This window comes from Pelmatolapia mariae, linkage group LG16_19 (genome assembly GCF_036321145.2).
Source record: "Pelmatolapia mariae isolate MD_Pm_ZW linkage group LG16_19, Pm_UMD_F_2, whole genome shotgun sequence".
In the NCBI taxonomy this organism is placed as follows: Eukaryota; Metazoa; Chordata; class Actinopteri; order Cichliformes; family Cichlidae; genus Pelmatolapia; species Pelmatolapia mariae.
In genome coordinates, this window is record NC_086241.1 from 26,684,194 (window position 1) to 26,705,020 (window position 20,827).

Sequence of the window (20,827 nt, forward strand, 5' to 3'; positions counted from 1 at the left end):
TTACTAGAAATTAGGTATATAACCTTAACTTTACTGTATTAAAAATCACTTAAAAGTGGTCAAATGTGTTATATTGTTGAATATAATTAAAGACAAAACTGCCTTCATCACAGTTTTCCATAAATGGATCTTTATTGATTTATTCAGAAAAAGCTTTGGTAGCTCATTCTCAGAACAGCAGCCTCAGATTTCTTCTTAGACAGAAGATTTACAGTACAGAGAAAAAACAATAAAGGGGAAAATGGGACGGGTACATTTCAAGTATGTTATTTAAGTTATTAGGCTTAGCAAAACATCTATTAACGTTCGTTTGAAACGATTATCACCATTAACAGACTTGAACTGGACTTAATAACAGGAGTCCATATAATTTTAGTGAATTATTCTGGTGAGTATCAGCTGCGCTGGGTATGTAAATCGGGCCATCCAGCTGCGGTGCTGATCGCCACTCGTGGCAAAAATCCGGACAAATGTCACTTGACCAAGGAGCAGATCTGCATCAGATGAGATCAGCTGACTTGCGTGTGCGTGCGCTGTGCACAGCGGTGTGTACTCTGTGTGTTAACAAGAAAAACGCATATAAGAAAGCGGTGCGCAAAAGCAGGCTAGTGACAGAATTGATGCGCATTATTGATATTTGAAGCACGTGTACCTGCACATTAACACATGGGTACTGTGGAATACATTTTTACTCACCTAAAGTGCTCGTGCTCTCGTCCACTCCCCGCAAAGAAATTAGCAGCTGTGCGGTGTCTGTGGCATCAGCGCTCTCATCACATGCGATGGAGTAAAAATCAAAAGCACAGCTTTATCAGACAGCTGCAGTTTAATGTTGGCTGACGAGTCTTCAATGCGTCGCACAACTGGATTTCTGGACATGCTGACGTTGTTGAACTCCTGCACTTTTTCCGGGCACGTTATTTCGGTGACTTTAACGAGGCCGTGTTTTATGAGGTCTCCATCTGAAAAAGGCTTGCCATGTCTTGCGATGAGTTGGGCGACCTCATAGCTGCTATTGGAGCCTTTTCCTGGACAATTTGAGCACGAAAAAAAATACTGTTGCTGACCTCGCAGGAGAGCTAGCATTTGCTTTACTTTCTGCTCTCGCTCAGCACCAGTGTAGGATGCATAGGCCTGATGTTTGGTTTCATAATAACTCTTTCATAACTGCCACAGTTTCAGTGCAAATCAAACAGACACACTTCCCCTTGAATTCTTTGCAGAAATATTCACTCTCCCACCTTGTCTGAAATTTTCTGCATTCACTTTCTACCTTTCGCTTCTTTGGTTCTGCCATGTTTAGTAACTTGCGGGTACACTTCTTCTGTGATTGTCCTTTTTGGTGGAGCAACTGCCTTGATCAACAGCAGCTCCCCCTGGTGTTAAAACCAAGAAGTGCAATACACTCAAGCAAAAGTTGAAGTGCGGGCCATATTCTATTCAATTTATAAAATTACTTGCGGGCCAATTAAAACTGGACCGCGGGCCGCAATTGGCCCGCGGGCCGGACTTTGGACATGCCTGCATTACGTGGTAGCGCACTCGGTGCTTGCTTGGAAGTTTAGGGGGTTTTTTCGCTGTAAAAAGTAGTTTTCTTCCCACGCACAATGGACGCTAATGTTTTTGTCACTTTTTATGGAATCAAACTTAAAGTAAGGTCAGTACTTCCACGCTTTAAACGCTGCACGGTCATACTCTCTCCCGCACTCGATATATTATCCATTGTTGATCTGCAGACAGCTGTTGTCACGAACGTCGCACTCGCTTACATCACTGTCATGAGACATTCTTGCAAAAAACTCACGGTTTTAGTAACGCAGTAACGCAGGGTTCCTACGGGAAAGTAACGGTAATCTAATTACCATTTTGCAATAGTAATCCCTTACTTTACTCGTTACTTGAAAAAAGTAATCGGATTACAGTAACGCGTTACCAGTAAGGCGTTACACGTAACGCCTTACGTAACGCCAGTAAGGCGTTACACGTAACGCCTTACTGGCAGTAAGGCGTTGCCCGTCTCTGGTGGTGTACAAAGACTCACATCACTTATGAATTTTAAATTTATATAACTTCCATCTGTTGAATCATTGTTTCCTTACAGAAAAAGTACAAGCAAGCATATGAAGACGCCAAGAAGAAGGGCTATGATCTGCGCAACGATGCCATTTCCATCATTGCAGCGAGAGCTTCCAGGGACATTGCCAGTGATGTATGTCTTTAATCTGAATTATTTACATAAAAAATATAATAATTGTATTATAATAATAGTGCAAATATATTAGTTTTGATATTGATTTATAGGGCTTATTAATGCATACATGGATTTTTAAAAATAATAAAACCCATTTTACAGCATGTATAAAACTGTTTAAAGGCAGTGATGATATTATTTTATTTTTCATCCAGTACAAGTACAAGACAGGATACCGTAAACAGGTCGGTCACCACATCGGTGCTCGCAGCATCCAGGACGACCCTCTGCTCATGCTGGCTCTGAACTCAGCCAAGATCGCCAGTGATGCTCTGTACAAGAAGGACTTCAACAAGTCCAAGACCAGGTTCCACCTGCCAGTGGACATGCTCAATCTGGAACTGGCCAAGAAATGCCAGATCCAAGTCAACGACTTCAACTACAGAACTCACCTGCACCAGTGGACGTGCCTGCCAGACTCCAATGATGTGGTTCAGGCCAGACATGCATATGACCTGCAGAGTGATGTGTGTATATATTTATAATTTATATATATATACAGTTTCTATATTCTATATTTCTACATATAGTTTTTTGTATATCTGCCAACTTTTGCCACAACACTTTCTTTCTTTTTTTCAGGCTGTGTACAAGGAGGAGCTGAAGATTTTGCAGGGTATTGGGTGGGTGCCAATAGGTTCATTAGATGTTGAGAAGGTGAAGAAAGCTGGTGAAATCCTGAGTGAGAAAAAGTATCGTCAGCACCCGAGCAAATACGGTTTTAAAATATCCACTGAAGACATGCCTTTAGCACTGGCTAAGGCCAATGCTCAGGTTATGAATAAGGTAAAAATTCAATAACACTCAAAATGCAGCAAAGTATAACTAATACAGAATGACTCTGGTGAAGTACTAATGCTGACATGGTAAAGAAATGATTCTGTGCACAGCTTCGTGGTTGATAATGTTTACATTTTTCCATGATTACAGAGAGCATACATTGAAGCCTGGGAGAACGAGAAGACAAAGATCCATGTCATGCCTGATGCTATGGATGTCCTTCTGGCTAAAGCAAACAATGTTAACTACAGCGTGGTATGTAGGAAATTAAAACCTTTTACTGTTTAAGCAATTTAAACATTTGTTTTGAATAATTAATTCAGATAATTGAATTTATTGCATTAATATCTTGATAAGATGTCAAGGCAGGTATTTAGGTATTTATGATTCTGAACATTATTATTTGTTGTTTTTATTACATGTTTAAAATTTGTTTTTTGTGATCATAAACAGAAAAAGTACAAGCAGGCACATGAAGATTCCAAGAAGAAGGGCTACGATATGCGAAATGACGCCATATCCATCATTGCAGCCAGAGCTTCCAGGGACATTGCCAGTGATGTAAGCTCACTGGATCTGAACAATGATAAACTTTTATATTTAAATATCAGACCCCGCTAACTCCAATCATTATTTTCACAGTACAAGTACAAGACAGGATACCGTAAGCAGGTCGGTCACCACATCGGTGCTCGCAGCATCCAGGACGACCCTCTGCTCATGCTGGCTCTGAACTCAGCCAAGATCGCCAGTGATGCTCTGTACAAGAAGGACTTCAACAAGTCCAAGACCAGGTTCCACCTGCCAGTGGACATGCTCAATCTGGAACTGGCCAAGAAATGCCAGATCCAAGTCAACGACTTCAACTACAGAACTCACCTGCACCAGTGGACGTGCCTGCCAGACTCCAATGATGTGGTCCAGGCCAGACATGCATATGACCTGCAGAGCGATGTGAGTCTTTGAATTTCAGTGGTGTAAAATAATCATGTTAATTATAAATATATTTTCCAGTTTTAGAATATTTTTAATCATAATAAATCCTTTTTTCCCCCAGGCTGTTTACAAGGAGGAGCTGAAGATTTTGCAGGGTATTGGGTGGGTGCCAATAGGTTCATTAGATGTTGAGAAGGTGAAGAAAGCTGGTGAGATCCTGAGTGAGAAAAAGTATCGTCAGCACCCGAGCAAATACGGTTTTAAAATATCCACTGAAGACATGCCCATAGCACTGGCTAAGGCCAATGCTCAGGTTATGAATAAGGTATGAAATCACATTTAAAACCTCCATCATCCATACTGGATTTTGTATGTAAATTAAGTTATTATAAAATGTATATATACATTTACAAGTAGTAATGTAAACAGTTGCTCATTATCTGTTTTTGCTACTGCAGAAAGCATACATTGAAGCTTGGGAGAACGAGAAGACAAAGATCCATGTCATGCCTGATGCTATGGATGTCCTTCTGGCTAAAGCAAACAATGTTAACTACAGTGTGGTATGTAGGCATTTGTGGTGTACAAAGACTCACATCACTTATGAATTTTAAATGTATATGACTTCCATCTGTTGGATCATTGTGTTTCCTTACAGAAAAAGTACAAGCAGGCATATGAAGACGCCAAGAAGAAGGGCTATGATCTGCGCAACGATGCCATTTCCGTCATTGCAGCGAGAGCTTCCAGGGACATTGCCAGTGATGTGTGTCTTTAATCTGAGTTATTTACATAAGAATAAATAATAGTACGATAGAGGTATAATAGATTTGATACGGCACTGTAAAGGGCCTGGTAGTATGTAAATGTATAAGAAAATAATAATCAATAAAATTCATCATACAAAATGTATAAAACTCTTCAAAGACACTGATGATATTATTTTATTTTTCATCCAGTACAAGTACAAGACAGGATACCGTAAACAGGTCGGTCACCACATCGGTGCTCGCAGCATCCAGGACGACCCTCTGCTCATGCTGGCTCTGAACTCAGCCAAGATCGCCAGTGATGCTCTGTACAAGAAGGACTTCAACAAGTCCAAGACCAGGTTCCACCTGCCAGTGGACATGCTCAATCTGGAACTGGCCAAGAAATGCCAGATCCAAGTCAACGACTTCAACTACAGAACTCACCTGCACCAGTGGACGTGCCTGCCAGACTCCAATGATGTGGTCCAGGCCAGACATGCATATGACCTGCAGAGTGATGTAATAGTTGCTTTCATGATTCTTTATGTTGCCCTTTAATTCTGTGTTTGTGCTACAAAGTATATCACAAGGCTGTTCTGCCGTGTATGCCAGGCTGTCTACAAAGCTGACCTGAAGTGGCTCCAGGGCCTGGGTTGGGTCCCCATTGGCTCGCTTGATGTGGAGAAAGCTAAGAAGGCTGCAGAAGTTTTGAGTGAAAGGAAGTACCGCCAGCATCCCAGCAAAGTTCCATTTACCAGCCCAGTAGATGCCATAAATCTTGTGCTGGCAAAGAATAATGCCCTAACCATGAACAAGGTAGAATTCTTCATTAAAGACTTTCAAAGCCATTTCTATCTGGTTATCACTTTTGTCAGAATCATTAATTAACGCTGCATTATTTGTGTTTTTTCCAGCGCCTCTACACTGAAGCATGGGAGAAGGACAAGACCACGCTGCACATTAAACCTGACACTCCTGAGATCGTCCTCTCACAACAAAATGCAATAACCATGAGCAAAGTTAGTATCATTTCAGAGCATGATTTATTATGTCAACAAGAAAACTTTCAAAATATTTTCAATATTTATAGTAATTTCAAAAAATTGGAAAATACCTGTTAGGCGTTAAGTGTACTTATTAAGACATTAAGCTTCATTCAGAATGCTTTGGCTTGAGTTACTAGCACACTGATATTCTTACAGTAGACTTTGCGAATATGATCCCTTAAGCAAACCTTATCACTTTATAATGAGGTGCCAAAACTAGAGCATTGAAAGTTAAAGTAAAGGTTGAAGTTTAGTTAAAAAAATGTGCATATGTCTTATTTTGCAGAAACTATACAGACAAGGATATGAAGAAACTATCAAGAAAGGCTATTTCCTCCCTGTGGATGCAATCTCTGTAAAGGCTGCTAAGGCCTCCAGGGAAATCATCAGTGACGTAAGTGGTCATACTGTACCAAGTGTCTGTTTACTGACACTTTAACATAATTTAAGCAATGTTCTACTTGTAACATAAATTCTTTTCGGCTAATTTTATCCAGTACAAGTACAAGACAGGATACCGTAAGCAAGTTGGTCACCACATCGGCGCTCGCAGCATCCACGACGACCCCCTCGTCATGCTGGCTCTGAATTCAGCCAAGATCGCCAGTGATGCTCTGTACAAGAAGGACTTCAACAAGTCCAAGACCAAGTTCAACCTGCCAGTGGACATGCTCAATCTGGAACTGGCCAAGAAATGCCAGATCCAAGTCAACGACTTCAACTACAGAACTCACCTGCACCAGTGGACGTGCCTGCCAGACTCCAATGATGTGGTTCAGGCTAGAAAGGCCTACAATCTCCAGAGTGACGTAAGTCCTTTTGCGGGATAGTGAACCATGCTGCTGATTTTGTCACTATTCTTGTGTTCTGATGTTCGAATTCATGTATACTTTTCTAGGCTGTATACAAAGCTGACTTGGATGAGGTTGTTGGTGTTGGATGGATCCCCATTGGATCACTGGACGTGCTGAAGGCCAAGAACGCTGCAAAAATTCTCAGCGACCGTCTCTATAAGCAGAAACCAGACACACTGAAATATAAGACAGACATGACTTCCATGCCTTTGGTCTTAGCCAAAACAAATGCTGATATCATGAATAAGGTAAAGTGTATTATGTTTGTAATTCCATTGATTTGCCTTCTGTTAACTCTTGTTTGCACTTTCTGTTTCATTCTCTCTTTTGTGTTTCCCACCACAGAGAACCTACGTTGCTGCTTGGGATGCTGAAAAGATTAAGGTCCATGTGCCCCCTGACATCCCTGAGCTGTTGCTTGCCAAAGCTAATGCTTACAACATCAGCAAGGTACTTTTTGCCTGCAGAAATGATGAGGACAATAAAATCCAAGTAGATAAAATTGATTTTTTAGGGTTTTTTTTCTTCATGTGCAGATAAAAATATTCTCCTATGTGTCAATTTGTATTTTTGCATTTGAAATGATTCAATGATTATTATCAAATATAAATCAGTGATTCTTGAAAAGTTTTAAAAAAATACAAGAGTGGCATATTGAAGGGAATAGTAGTTTGTCCTCTGTGTACTTGCTAACATATGACTTGCTAAAATTAGCTTGAGAATTCCCAGATTAATTGTATCTATTTATTTTCTCTTTCCTTCAGAAAATATACAAGGAAGCCGTTGAGGATATTTTCAGAAAGGGCTATGACCTCAAGCCCAATGCTGTCTCTGTTGTTGCTGCCAAACATGCAAGAGAAATCATCAGCGATGTAGGTGACATTGTTTTTCCTTCTCTGTTATTGACTTTATTTGCTTAAATTTATTGTGTTAACTTTGATTTCCTACCTGCTCGCCACACAGTATAAGTACAAGACGGGATACCGAAAACAGGTCGGTCACCACATCGGGGCTCTCAGTGTCCAGGATGACCCTCTAATCGTGTTGGCTTTGAATTCAGGCAAGATCGCCAGTGATGTTTTGTACAAGAAGGACTTCAACAAGTCCAAGACCAAGTTCCACCTGCCAGTGGACATGCTCAATCTGGAACTGGCCAAGAAATGCCAGATCCAAGTCAACGACTTCAACTACAGAACTCACCTGCACAACTGGACGTGCCTGCCAGACTCCAATGATGTGGTCCAGGCTAGAAAGGCTTATGACCTGCAGAGTGATGTGAGCAGTTATCACTTTTTGCTGATTATTAGCTCCAGTCTCTGTCTTCTGTGGCTTATCTGTAGCTGTGACCTGTGGTTCTTCTTCTCCTTCGGCTTGCAGGCTGTGTATAAGGCTGACATGGAATGGATCAAGGGAATGGGATGGGTGCCAATTGGTTCAGTTGATGTGGAGAAAGCCAAGAAAGCAGCAGAGATTCTGAGTGAGAGAAAGTATCGTCAGCATCCCAGCAACTTCAAGTTCACTGCTAATACAGCTGACATGCCATATGCCCTTGCTCAGGCCAATGCCCAGGTTATGGACAAGGTACAGATAGCACATCTTATCCATCTTTAAAAGTAGAGCATCAAAAGTATATGAGGTTCTTTTTGTGTCACACCAATGAAACTAACTTTTTATTTTGTAGGGCTTTGAGTCATTGTATGTATACTGAGTATATTAATCTGCTTTTTACAGAAAGCCTACATTGCTGCCTGGGAGAATGATAAGACCAACATTCATGTAATGCCTGACACCCCAGAGATCATCTTGGCCCAGCAGAATAAACTCAACACCAGTCTGGTAATACAGTCTCTTCTTGCATAGGTTTTACAACATGTTAGCATGGTACAAATGATTATGTTTTCATAGGTACTGCTCTTTGTATTACATTGTATAGAACATGAGACCCTAAAAGCATTATTCTTTTATCTCCAGAAATTTTACCGTGAAGGCTATATGGAAATGATCAACAAAGGCTACTACCTTCCCAAGGATGCAATCTCTGTTATATCAGCCAAGGCTTCCAGAGACATCATCAGTGATGTAAGTTTATGTTTCCCACTGGCTCCAGTTTGTTTTTTTGTTGCTTCACCACAGTAAATGTAGGGTTATTTTTGAATTTATTTTGAAACTGATGCATTATTTCTATCCATATTTTCAGTACAAATACAAGGCTGGTTTCCGCAAGCAGTGTGGCCATCACATCGGTGCTCTCAGTGTGAAAGATGATCCACTAATTATGCTGGCCGCTAATGCAGCGAAGATTGCCAGCGACAATGTCTATAAGAAAGACTTTAACAAGACCAAGACCAAGTTCCACCTCCCAGTAGACATGCTGACAGTTGAACTGGCCAAGAAATGCCAGCAGCAAGTGAACGACTTCAACTACAGAACTTACTTGCACCAGTGGACGTGCCTGCCAGACTCCAATGATGTTGTGCAGGCTAGAAAAGTCTACGATTTGCAGAGTGATGTAAGTACATGCTGGTGTTGTAGAAAGCACTTTTTGGATTTTAATCGATTGCTCAGTTATTTTCAGAACATTTAAGCCTCTATCTGTCTCTAGCTGATTAAATAGACCTTTTTTACATCCATTTTGAGTCATCCCACAGTTTGTCAAATTCAAACCATACATGAACAAATTCTGTATTTAATTGAGTTCAAACTGATTTTTGTGTTTGTAGGCTGTGTACAAAGCTGATCTGGAGTGGCTCAGGGGATGCGGCTGGTCACCTCAGGACTGTATAGATGTCATCAAAGTGAAGCATGCCCAGACTGTCCTCAATGAAAGGCTCTACCGCCAACACCCAAGTACGGTCAAGTTCACCAGTGTCGTTGACCTCCCAGCTATTGTCTTGTCCAAGCAAAATGCTGAAAACCTCAGTGATGTGAGTAACATCTTTCTGTAGTTTCTTGAAATTTTTTTTTAAATTGTGAAACCCAAATATTTGATAAAAATATCTATTCAAAACAAGTGGATAAGATGAAGCAGTTAATGTTCTTCTTTTTTCTCTCTGACAGAGGAAATATAGGGAAGTCTGGGATAAAGACAAGCTCACCATTCATGTGCCACCCAACACCCCCACCTTTGAACTCGCCAAGGCCAATGCTGTTAATATCAGCAATGTAAGTTTGCGTTTACTTTACCAGCGTTTACTTTTTAACTTGTCTGTGCAGACGCATCCTTTGTTGATTTTTTTTGATTTATTTGTTGATTTTTTTTAAAACTTTATTTCTTGTTCTGTGCAGAAATTGTACACAAAGGCATGGGATGACCAGAAAGCAGGAGCCTACCATATCAAGGAGGATGCTATCTCTGTGCTAAAGGCTAAAGCTTCCAGAGATATTAGCAGTGATGTAAGTTAAAAAAACAAAACAAAATTAACATTAAGAAATGATCTACTTGCTGACTACGTCTAGTTCTACTTGCATTAACCTTTAATTTCTTCTCCTTTAGTACAAGTACAAGACAGGATATCGTAGGCAAGTTGGTCACCACATCGGCGCTCGCAGCATCCACGACGACCCCCTCATCATGCTGGCTCTGAACTCAGGCAAGATCGCCAGTGATGTTCTGTACAAGAAGGACTTCAACAAGTCCAAGACCAAGTTCAACCTGCCAGTGGACATGCTCAATCTGGAACTGGCCAAGAAATGCCAGATCCAAGTCAACGACTTCAACTACAGAACTCACCTGCACCAGTGGACGTGCCTGCCAGACTCCAATGATGTGGTTCAGGCTAGAAAGGCCTACGATCTCCAGAGTGACGTAAGTTTATAGTTGCACATGTGGGTAGTATACTACCAATCAAAAGTGTCAGTGTAGTCAGAAAGTAGAGAACAGATCAGAAACATTTATTAAATGTAAATCTTTTTACTCATTTTACTCGTTCGGCAACCAAAAACACTTTTTACTTTCTGTTTTTACAGTGGATAAAATACATTACAGTTTTTCCCCTCAATACTATTGTTTTCACTCTTCAGTCCAGTTCATCCAGTTAAAATGTTTCAACTTTTGTCCTATAGTGTACACTGTTGCATAAATTATCTGCCTGCTTTCTTTTCTCAGGCTGTTTACAAAGCTGATATGGAGTGGATACGTGGATGTGGATGGATGCCACATGAGTCCGTAGAGGTGTTGAAGGTGAAGCATGCGCAGAAGATCCTGGCTGATGTAAGTTTGTACCTCACTAAGACTTAAAAACAAATAAAAAGTATGTGTATGCACACTGAATAGTTTTTTTTTTCATTTCTTTCTTGTATAGAGAGGCTATCGGATCAAGTTGGATGAACAGCAATTCATGGTTCCAGCTGACAGAATTGACTTAGTCCGTGCCAGGAATGCTGCTGAAGTCCTGAATGAGGTGGGGATGATTCTGTCATCAAAATGCTGCTTGGTTTTGACGTTTTGTTCTTAATGTGAACCGTGTGGCAAAATAATGCTAGTGGCAAATTCCAGGTAGCTGAATTTTGATCTCCCACTTTCCTCAGGCTAAATATCGTGAGGCCTGGCACCAGGACAAGACCAAGTACTCATTGGTGGACACACCAACTCTTGCCACAGCCAGAGAAGTGGCGAAGAATGTTCACCCGGTAAGACTGGTGGCATATATGACGCATTTTCTGCATATTTTAACTCAGCAAATTTCAGCCTTGTGCAGTTCCTGCTTTATTATTAGCAAAATAAGTGATACATTATCTTTTGTAGAAACTGTACACCAAAGATTGGGATAAGGTCAAAGCTACAGGATACTTCATGCCTCCAGATGCTGTACCAATCAAGCAGTGCATCCAGACAACTAAAGTGCAAAGCAAAGTAAGTAGTAGGATAAAATTTAATCAGGTTTGATTTAACTGACAACTTAATAATGTGGTAAAAATGACTTCTTTCTTCTTCTTTTTTTTGCCTGTCTTGTAGCATAAATACCTGGAGGGATACCGTAAACAGGTCGGTCACCACATTGGTGCTCTCAGCGTCCAAGACGACCCTCTACTCATGCTGGCTCTGAACTCAGCCAAGATCGCCAGCGATGCTCTGTACAAGAAGGACTTCAACAAGTCCAAGACAAAGTTCAACCTGCCAGTGGACATGCTGCAGTTTGAACTGGCTAAGAAATGCCAGATTCAGGTCAATGATGACAACTACAGAACTCGCCTGCACCAGTGGACGTGCCTGCCAGACCAGAACGATGTTATCCAGGCTCGCAAAGCCTATGATCTGCAAAGCGATGTAAAGCACATTTGTAACTATTAATCATATTCACATAATAATTTGACAGAAACTTCTGTCTTGACTTCCTAACATGCGTCTTGCTTTCGATCTCTAGCACGTCTATAAGTCAGATCTGGAATGGCTCCGAGGCTGTGGCTGGGTAGCAGCTGACTCTGTTGAACATGTGAAGGTCAAGAAGGCGCAGGAGATTCTCAATGATGTGTGTTTACTGCATTACATGACATTCAGCCTCTTTTTCAGTTGCTTTTTTTAATCACATGTTGAGTCATTGTGTCTTACCTCACTGCTCTGTTTTATTTACAGAGACTTTACAAGAAGAATGCCCAAGAAGGTTTTGGAAGATTCACCCTGGTTGTGGACCGGCCAGAGATAGTTTTGGCAAAGATTAATGCAGCCAACCTGAGTGATGTATGCAAAATCTAATATTTAAAATTACTCTCAATTGGGAAACCGATGAGCAATGATCTGAAAAAAGTTTTTTTTTCTCTAATAGCTGAAGTACAAAGAGACTTTCAATGCAGAAAAGGGTCATTATATTGGCTCAGATGATACTCCTCAACTGGCCCATAGCAGGGAGGTGGCTAAGATCATCAGTGAGGTAACGTAAAAATAATAATCAAATCCTTTCTAGATTTCTAATTTATTTATTCTAAGTTCTGTGTTATATACATGTATTGTGCCAGGCTTTTCTTAAACTTTGCACATACCGTTTGTGGTTTTAGAAACTCTACAAATCAAACTGGGACGAGTCTAAGGCTACAAGCTACCAGCTGAACCATGAATACATCCCACTGGTCATCTCCAAGAAGAGCAGGGAGATTGCTAGTGATGTGAGTGTCTTATATTTCTTTAGAACTGTGATAAGATTAAATCTAATAACATGATATATTTTATTCTTGCACTATTGAGATTTTTATCATTCTAAATACCATTAGGTCAAGTACAAGGATACCCACGAAAAGGCCAAAGGTCACTACATGGCTGGAACCCTGGTGGACTTCCCTGAAGTGATGCGCTGTGGACAGCAGGAAAAGAACAAGGCACTGGTGAGATACTAAAAAATATAGTATAGTATAAAAAACTACACCACAACACAATGCACTGAGAAATAAGAAACCATTAGTAACAACAGGCACTCAAAGAGGCAGCTCACTCTCTGGACAGTATTTACTGTTAAGGAAACAATATTGTGTTTTATATACATCTCATAGGGGGTCATATGATATGATTGTTGGGTTTTTCTCTGTATTTATTATTGTGCTATCTACTGTACAATATAAAGCGCCTTGAGGCGACTTTTGTTGTGATTTGGCGCTATATAAATAAAATTGAATTGAATTGAATTGAATTATATAATAATTTGGTTTTCTTTGTTGTTTTTAAATATACTTTAAGAAGTTTGTAGTGCAGTAAAATTCAAATAAAGGGAGCATGACAGTTGATGTTTTGACTATACAAACATTATGTAGGAATAGGTGATCGATAGTAGGTACTGATTTGTAAATAATCAGACATGAATAATATGAAGTTATTATTATATAATACTGTGATACAATATATCATAGTATTATATAATACATATTATGTAATTAAAAGATATAACACATTTTGGGGCCCACCTGCAAGAAATGCAGATGTGAAATGTAAAAGTGAGGTCAGAGCTCAAATGTGACGTGATAATTAGATACAAATTTTAATGTAATATTTAGAATCTAGATATAACAGTATCATTTCCTAAATGTTGACAATACAAAGGCAGCAGAATTTTAAGCAAAGTTTTAAAATAAAAGAGCTTTTACAAAAGTTTGACCTTATTTAATCTTGAAGCAGAGGCCGCAGGTCCAAACTTTATTATTTGTCATGTCGTGCTAGATGTCTGAAACATAACCTCCTTGGCAGAGGTAATAAAAAACATTAGACAGAAGGATAGCAGCAAGAGTAAAAGGGAAAGTTTACAAGACAGCAGTGAGGCCTGCTGTGATGTAGGATTTGGAGAATGGTGACACTGGTGGATAGATGGATAAAAATGAATATATTAGAAGAACAGCTCTAGTCGAGCAGTTTGGTGACAAAGTTAGAGAGGTAAGGCTGAGATGTTTGGATACGCGCCGATAAGGGACAGTGCATATAATGGAGCTGCCGGGCAGGAGGAAAAGAGGAAGACCTCAGAGGATTCATGTTGTAGTGAGGGAGGACATGCAGTAAGTCAGTGTGACAGAGGAGGATGCTGGGGATAAGGTAAGATGGAGTCAGAAGATGTGGCAATACCTAAAGGGAGCAGCTGAAAGAAAAAGATATTTATTATTAAATATGTTAAATGCCACTATATGTGTATCAAAAAGTATATAGAATTAATAAGTCTCAGTGTATACATTTTATTTTAAAGATCATAGACTGCATATAAGAATAGAGAAGAGGACGGTTGTGTAAATTGGTAATTAATTATTATTGTTTCTTACTCCTAAGGTCAATAGATGTGTATCCTGACCGTTTATTTGTTTATTAAAGTATTTTAGTTACCCTTATGGATTAAATTTGTTTTAATCCATGTAAACTTTATTTTAAATGAATCTCTTTTGCATCACTAATCAGTAACTTTCTATTGTGTGTCTAAACAGAGGGTCTACCAGAAGGACTACCATCAAACCAAGACCAAAATCCACATCCCATCTGACATCATCGCTAACCAGGTAGCTAAGCGGTGCCAGGACATGCTGAGTGATGTTCTCTACCGCACCTACCTGCACCAGTGGACTTGCCACCCCGATCAGGAGGACGCCATCCGTGCCCGCAAGACCAACGAAATCCTCAGTGATGTAGGTCCTTCTTCTGTGCATGTCTGCCGCCCGCTTGTGCCTGATTGTTGCGCAAGATCCCGAACAAACTTGTATTACATGAAGCATTATCTAGACATTGTACAAAATCTTTTATATCTTTGTATTTATATAAACCCCAGAAAGGATATTACATGTCCCACATTAATAGATGTTTCTATCTGCAAGCAAATATATAATGTTGTCCTGGTTTATTGTCATTTGATAGGTGTTCTATAAGGATGACCTGAACTGGATGAAGGGTATTGGTTGCTATGTTTGGGACACACCAGAGATTCTTCGTGCCAAGAAGTCCTATGACCTGCAAAGTGATGTGAGTAAAAACATGGGATTCCTGAATTGTGTGTGGTTTATAGGGATTTGGATTTTTTCTATTTGTGTTTGATAATTTACTATATAATATGTTCCCTTATAGCTTAAATACAGAGAGAACGCCAAGAAGGAGTTCAACAATTACTCCATTGTGACAGACACCCCGTCTTATGTGACTGCTGTCCTGGGCCACACCTGGGCTAGTGAGGTGAGTGAGCTGCACTTTTAAAAACTACAAAAATTAGTGTTTCAGTTTTGAACTCATACTGAGTGGATTAATGAAACATTTATCACTGACAGCTCAACTACAGAGAGGCGTATCAAAAGGAGAAGCACGTCTACACCACGGTTCTGGATACCCACGATTACGTCAGATGCCAAAACTTCAAATACATTTTCAGCAACGTAAGTGGAGATCCAGTAAAAATGTCTGTCCTCCTGTCACTGATAAGAAGTGATAGATATCTGTAAATGACATGTTTATGGTGACGTTCTGGCTTTTTCTATCAACAGAAAAACTACACTTCTGCCTGGGACAAAATCAAAGCGAAGAGTTACCAGATTCCACATGACGCAAACGCTTTGCAGCACGCTAAGCAGCAGAAGATTATTCTCAGCAATGTACGTTTCAATTTTTATTTCATATTATTGTTATGATGATGTTCAATTTCTGACCTTTACAAGGCAATATGAATCCTCTCTCCCGTTCAGGTGAAGTACAAGGAGGACTACGAGAAGTTCAAATCTCTCTACAGCCTGCCCAAGTCACTGGAGGACGATCCTGGAACTGCTCGTTGCGTCAAAGCTGGAAAACTCGTCCTAGATGTAAGCTCCATTTGTTTTGCCCTTACACCTTCTACATATTGACATTTCTCTTGATAAGCAATAGAGCGGCTGTGTTGTTTGATTAGCTCTATATTACAAAAACATGCATCCCTGTGTAGATTTTATTGTGCATATGACAACTGAAAGAACCATCAGTTTTTCCATCATTGCAGCGTCTGTACAAGGAGAACTATGAGAAAACCAAGGCCAAGAACCACATCCCCCCAGACATGTTGGATATCCTGTCTGCCCGCAGTACCCAGAATGCCGTCAGCGAGATCAACTACCGCAAGTATCTGCACCAGTGGATTTGCATGCCTGACATGCAGGTGTACGTGCAGGCACGCAAAGTCAATGAACAGCTCAGCGACGTAAGTAGCAGTCCTCAGCTTTGATATTCTGTGCTTGTTATTATTTATTTTGTCAGCTCTATCATTCTCTGTGCTATGATCCTATATGTTTACATTTTATATTTTTTCTTATTTTATTTGTTTTTATTTTTAATTTTTGTGAGAATATTGAAAATCAGTTAAACCACACTGAGTTTTTTCTATTCCTTTTTTGCTTATTTCTTAAAAAATGTGAAAGGTCAGGATGTTTTGTTGCCTTATTGTATGTAAAAGAAGTCAAATAGCTACATTCTTGAATCCTATGCACTGAAACTAATTTCAACCACAACATTTTACCTCTCCCCAGATCTTCTACAAGGATGATCTGAACTGGCTCAAAGGTATTGGTTGCTATGCCTGGGACACACCAGAGATCCTCCGCGTCAAGCACGCTGGTAATCTTCAGAGTGAGGTTAGCCCAAGCAACACACTCATTCTCCATCCTCTTCATTGTTTTAAGTTTCTAACTTTAGTTCATCTCCTTTATAAGGATTTTGTCCTAACAAATGATTGCTATGCTTCATTTTTGATTCTAGAACAAGTACAGAGTCAAAGGCAAAGATGCTTTCAAAGAATATTCAGTGGTGACGGAGACTCCAGTGTACGAGACCGCCAAGCAGAACGCTCAGAACCTGAGTGACGTAAGTGATTTTATTGTCTTAGTTTCATGCTAGCTCACTAGTTTGTTAACTCATTCTTTGTACATTACAAACTAAAAGAAGTAAGCTCGCAAATCTCATCTTTTTTTCCCATTTCTTTTCCCAGCTGCACTACCGCTATGATTACAACGCCAATATCAAGGGCACCAACACCGCTCCTGCTGTTACCATTGAAACAGAAAGAGCCCGTCTGGCCAACTACATCCAGAGTGATGTAAGATAACGTTCCTTCATATTCAGTGTGATTGTTTAACAATTATTATCATATATTGTATAGTATCAATATTTAAAATTTTTAACAACATCTTCTCTCATCATGTGTGGTGACTTCTCTTAGAACTGGTACAAAGAAGCTAACAAGAGCTTCATGCCAACTGGTTATTCACTGCCTCATGACACCCCCCTCATCAAGCAGGCTAAGTTGAACACTGTTGTCTCCAGCAATGTAAGTCAAACACACGCTTGGGCAGAACGGAACTTTTTTATTTTTACGGTAACTTGATGTCTCTGAATCACACACTTTTGTTTTTATCCTTGCAGGTGAAATACAAGGAGGCCTATGAGATGGTGAAGGCTAAAGGCTACACTCTTCACCCAGAGGGTGTCAACTTTGTCACTGCAAGGAAGGCTAACAAGATCATCAATGAAGTAAGATGACACACAGCTGTTATACTTAAGCCAGACCCACTGTTGTAGATTAATGTTTCATTTCCTTGTGATGGATGTTAAATGCTGCATAAAACAGTGCTGTGTATGTGTTTCTTGCTCCTCCAGCGTCTGTATCGTGAGACTTACCACAAGCAAAAGGACAAGATCCACACAACCTACGACACTCCTGATATTAAACAAGTCAAGATGAACCAGGAGCACCTCAGTGACGTACGGACACCCACAGATTACAACATTCATGTCCTTTTTTTTTTTTAAAATTCATGTTGTAAGATGGACTTTTTTTGTTCCCTTCTTACCCTAGTTGCGCTACAAAGAGAAATACTACAACAGCAGAGGCCAGCTGATATCGTTGCCCATAACGCCTGAGCTCATGCACTACCACCACGTCAATGAGATCACCAGTGATGTATGTAAAGGATAAAAAAAATTGAGACAAAACCTCCTCAAGGTGGAGTTTAAAGATGTTTTTAAAATAATGGTTAAAATTGTTTTGTGTTTTTAGCTGAAATACAAAGAGGACCTGATGTGGCTGAGAGGCATTGGCTGCTTCTTGTATAACACACCAGAGATGGTCCGTGTCCGCGACGTCACCAAATTCAGGGTACGTTTTTTTGGATAGAATGGATTCCTATTTTTCATTTCCAATTCATATTCAGGCATCTGCATCATTCATATAAACTATTTTTTCTCTCTTATAGGTGAACTATCCAGTGGAGGCTAAGAAGAACCTTGCTAAATTCTCTGTGGTCCTGGACACGCCTGAGTATAAGCGTGTGACTGAGCTGAAGACGCACATGAGCAACGTGAGTTGGTTTCCTAAATGTGCTTTGGCATTTTTTATATTATAGCTTCATGTGATCTGGTTTCCAAACAAAAATGAGCTTGCAGTGTATTCTAAAAAAAAATAAAAAGCCACACGTTTAACTGATCTTTTGACATTCACTCTCTGTCTTTCCAGCTGATCTACAAAGCTCAGAGCAAGGAGGACATGGCCAAAGTCACCACAACTGCAGACTCTGTGGACATTCGGAGAGTCAAGTGGGCCCAGCAGCTGACTAACCAGGCAAGCTCAAATAAACAGCATGAATAACTGAATCTATTATATGTATGTGTGTGTCTTTCCTGATAATCTAATCAATATTTTTTCCCTTCTGCTACAGTACCAGTACGTAGATCTGGCTGCCAAACAAAGAGCTCATTTCACTCCAGAAATCAATACTCCAAATATGGGCCATGCTAGAAAAATGAAAGTGGTCTACAGTGATGTAAGTCTGATCCTTTGTTCTCCTTTAATGCTGCTGTCACTGAAACCTCAACCTAAAATTGTTTATATTTTATTTTGTTTATACTATTTACTGTAGCTGCTTTCTATATACTCTTATACTTTGCCAAAATAATTGAAATTACAGCAATTGCAGTCTCCTCTGAAGCCAGTTTGTAAGGTGTTGTCTCAATCGTTTCTTCCCTTAGAACAAATACAAAGAACAGTATGAGAAGATGAAACACCGGTACACTGCCATTGCTGACACACCTCTCCTGATCCGTGCCAAGAAGTCCTACCTGCAGTCCAGTGATGTGAGTTTGCTCATTTAGGAAACTTGTGATTTAGTTTGAAACTGTTATACATTCAGGAATTATAGGAGTCAGACTGATTGCTAATAATTTTTCCACTGAAAACAGTAAAATTTAAAAGATTTCATTAACTAATAGTGAATTTTATCCCATGTCAAAATATAAATATTGTTTATCTGTTTATCTGATTTTACCCTTTTACCACAAATACTGTACAAGTCAATGTAAAATTGTAGATGCTATAAATCACATTATGTGTATTTGATGAATATATATGACACGTTTTCTTCTTCATTTCTTCAGCTGCGCTACAAAGAAACCTTTGAGCTTTCCAAGGGACACTACCGCACAGTCAAGGATGCTCTGGACATCACTTACCATCGCAGGGTCACTGATGACATTAGCGAGGTCGGCAGTTGAAATTAGCTGGCTCATTATTAACTATAATTGTCTTTATAAATGTACATGTTTTGAGCTTTTGCATCTCCATCTACTGTTTTTTTCTTCTCTTATCAGGTTAAATACAGAGAGAAGTACATCAGCTCTCTGGGGACCTGGAAGTCCATCCCCGATCGTCCCGAATTCTTCTTCAGCAAGATTGTCAGCGGTAACGTTAGTGACGTGAGTACTCGTGACTTTTTTCACCCTGTGGTAAAATGTTTACAGTTCATTAAAGAGTATTCAGTACAATGAGCACTGAGACACTACACAACATTTAAATTAAATTTAATCTCATTTTATGTGTTTTTTTTAGGTCAAGTATAAGGAGGACCTGGATTGGCTGAGGGGTATTGGCTGCTTTGTATGGGACACACCTGAGCTGGTGCAGGCTGAGAGGAACAAGGCGCTGTACAGTGAGGTAAAGCATCAGTGACATTAAGCTTCATTTTTATTAATATGGCACCTGTTTATGATTTGCAGTATCTTTATATGCATTATATGCATCTTTATCAGTGAGGTATAGTTTCTGTATCTTCTTAATAAAAGTTGTATTGTTTGTCTGCAGAGACTGTACAAAGCCTCCTTTGAGAAGAACAGAGGCAACTTCAAGTATACCAGCGACACTCCATTCTTCCAAGCCGCGAAGCAAGCCTCCGTTCTCATAAACGATGTGAGTCCCGTCATTCTTTAACCTCCAGCAATAATTAAAAATTGGATTTAGTTTGTTAACGCATTTGTAAATCAATGAAACAGTTAACCACATTTCTATTTTTCTGTGCTTCTCTATTGGACTCTCAGCGTGGAGGTAAAAAAAAACAGAAATTCACTGTAATATTTTATAATTGCCTACATTGTTTATCACCGACTGTTTTTGCGTTTACCCTTAAAGTCAAGTGTTTAAAATGTTTTCCTTTGTTCTTTACATCAGTCAGTTTTTACCTTCCTTAAATTCTTAAAATGTTTCATCCACATGACGCGAGATGAAACATTTTGTTGTCTGGGGACTCCTTTTTAACTACCTTCTGACACTTTGAGCAGAGGGCTTACAGAGCAGAGTATGAGAAGACCAAGGATAAGTTCACCATAACTACAGATGATCCTAGATATCAACTGGCCAGGGAGAACGAGAAGATGAGCCAGGTAAACGCCCTGGTCACGTTGTACCACCGGCCTGCCACCTCCGGTCTGGTCCCCGAAGAGCTCTGACACCGGTGCATGAGGTTGTCAGCAGGACT

The 20,827-nt window shown here is 39.9% G+C and overlaps 1 protein-coding gene across 1 annotated transcript in view; it reads left to right on the plus strand.

Annotated features, from left to right (window-relative positions):
• neb (nebulin) overlaps positions 1-20,827 on the plus strand; it is a 69,676-nt gene that overhangs the window by 26,241 nt on the left and 22,608 nt on the right. Inside the window, exons 49-107 of the mRNA XM_063497579.1 lie at positions 2,102-2,209; positions 2,407-2,718; positions 2,834-3,037; positions 3,182-3,286; positions 3,485-3,592; positions 3,674-3,985; positions 4,089-4,292; positions 4,426-4,530; positions 4,626-4,733; positions 4,927-5,238; positions 5,332-5,535; positions 5,634-5,738; positions 6,052-6,159; positions 6,263-6,574; positions 6,664-6,867; positions 6,965-7,069; positions 7,384-7,491; positions 7,583-7,894; positions 7,997-8,200; positions 8,351-8,455; positions 8,591-8,698; positions 8,817-9,128; positions 9,340-9,543; positions 9,677-9,781; positions 9,905-10,012; positions 10,113-10,424; positions 10,725-10,829; positions 10,921-11,019; positions 11,147-11,248; positions 11,364-11,471; positions 11,574-11,885; positions 11,983-12,087; positions 12,192-12,296; positions 12,382-12,486; positions 12,611-12,718; positions 12,824-12,934; positions 14,507-14,704; positions 14,931-15,035; positions 15,138-15,242; positions 15,335-15,439; positions 15,548-15,655; positions 15,746-15,859; positions 16,033-16,230; positions 16,556-16,660; positions 16,785-16,889; positions 17,014-17,121; positions 17,245-17,352; positions 17,448-17,555; positions 17,682-17,786; positions 17,881-17,985; positions 18,082-18,180; positions 18,278-18,382; positions 18,538-18,642; positions 18,740-18,844; positions 19,050-19,154; positions 19,455-19,559; positions 19,668-19,772; positions 19,906-20,010; positions 20,158-20,262. Coding sequence (XP_063353649.1) covers positions 2,102-2,209; positions 2,407-2,718; positions 2,834-3,037; positions 3,182-3,286; positions 3,485-3,592; positions 3,674-3,985; positions 4,089-4,292; positions 4,426-4,530; positions 4,626-4,733; positions 4,927-5,238; positions 5,332-5,535; positions 5,634-5,738; positions 6,052-6,159; positions 6,263-6,574; positions 6,664-6,867; positions 6,965-7,069; positions 7,384-7,491; positions 7,583-7,894; positions 7,997-8,200; positions 8,351-8,455; positions 8,591-8,698; positions 8,817-9,128; positions 9,340-9,543; positions 9,677-9,781; positions 9,905-10,012; positions 10,113-10,424; positions 10,725-10,829; positions 10,921-11,019; positions 11,147-11,248; positions 11,364-11,471; positions 11,574-11,885; positions 11,983-12,087; positions 12,192-12,296; positions 12,382-12,486; positions 12,611-12,718; positions 12,824-12,934; positions 14,507-14,704; positions 14,931-15,035; positions 15,138-15,242; positions 15,335-15,439; positions 15,548-15,655; positions 15,746-15,859; positions 16,033-16,230; positions 16,556-16,660; positions 16,785-16,889; positions 17,014-17,121; positions 17,245-17,352; positions 17,448-17,555; positions 17,682-17,786; positions 17,881-17,985; positions 18,082-18,180; positions 18,278-18,382; positions 18,538-18,642; positions 18,740-18,844; positions 19,050-19,154; positions 19,455-19,559; positions 19,668-19,772; positions 19,906-20,010; positions 20,158-20,262 — 8,670 coding nt within the window. The remainder of the gene's footprint in view (positions 1-2,101; positions 2,210-2,406; positions 2,719-2,833; positions 3,038-3,181; positions 3,287-3,484; positions 3,593-3,673; positions 3,986-4,088; positions 4,293-4,425; positions 4,531-4,625; positions 4,734-4,926; positions 5,239-5,331; positions 5,536-5,633; positions 5,739-6,051; positions 6,160-6,262; positions 6,575-6,663; positions 6,868-6,964; positions 7,070-7,383; positions 7,492-7,582; positions 7,895-7,996; positions 8,201-8,350; positions 8,456-8,590; positions 8,699-8,816; positions 9,129-9,339; positions 9,544-9,676; positions 9,782-9,904; positions 10,013-10,112; positions 10,425-10,724; positions 10,830-10,920; positions 11,020-11,146; positions 11,249-11,363; positions 11,472-11,573; positions 11,886-11,982; positions 12,088-12,191; positions 12,297-12,381; positions 12,487-12,610; positions 12,719-12,823; positions 12,935-14,506; positions 14,705-14,930; positions 15,036-15,137; positions 15,243-15,334; positions 15,440-15,547; positions 15,656-15,745; positions 15,860-16,032; positions 16,231-16,555; positions 16,661-16,784; positions 16,890-17,013; positions 17,122-17,244; positions 17,353-17,447; positions 17,556-17,681; positions 17,787-17,880; positions 17,986-18,081; positions 18,181-18,277; positions 18,383-18,537; positions 18,643-18,739; positions 18,845-19,049; positions 19,155-19,454; positions 19,560-19,667; positions 19,773-19,905; positions 20,011-20,157; positions 20,263-20,827) is intronic.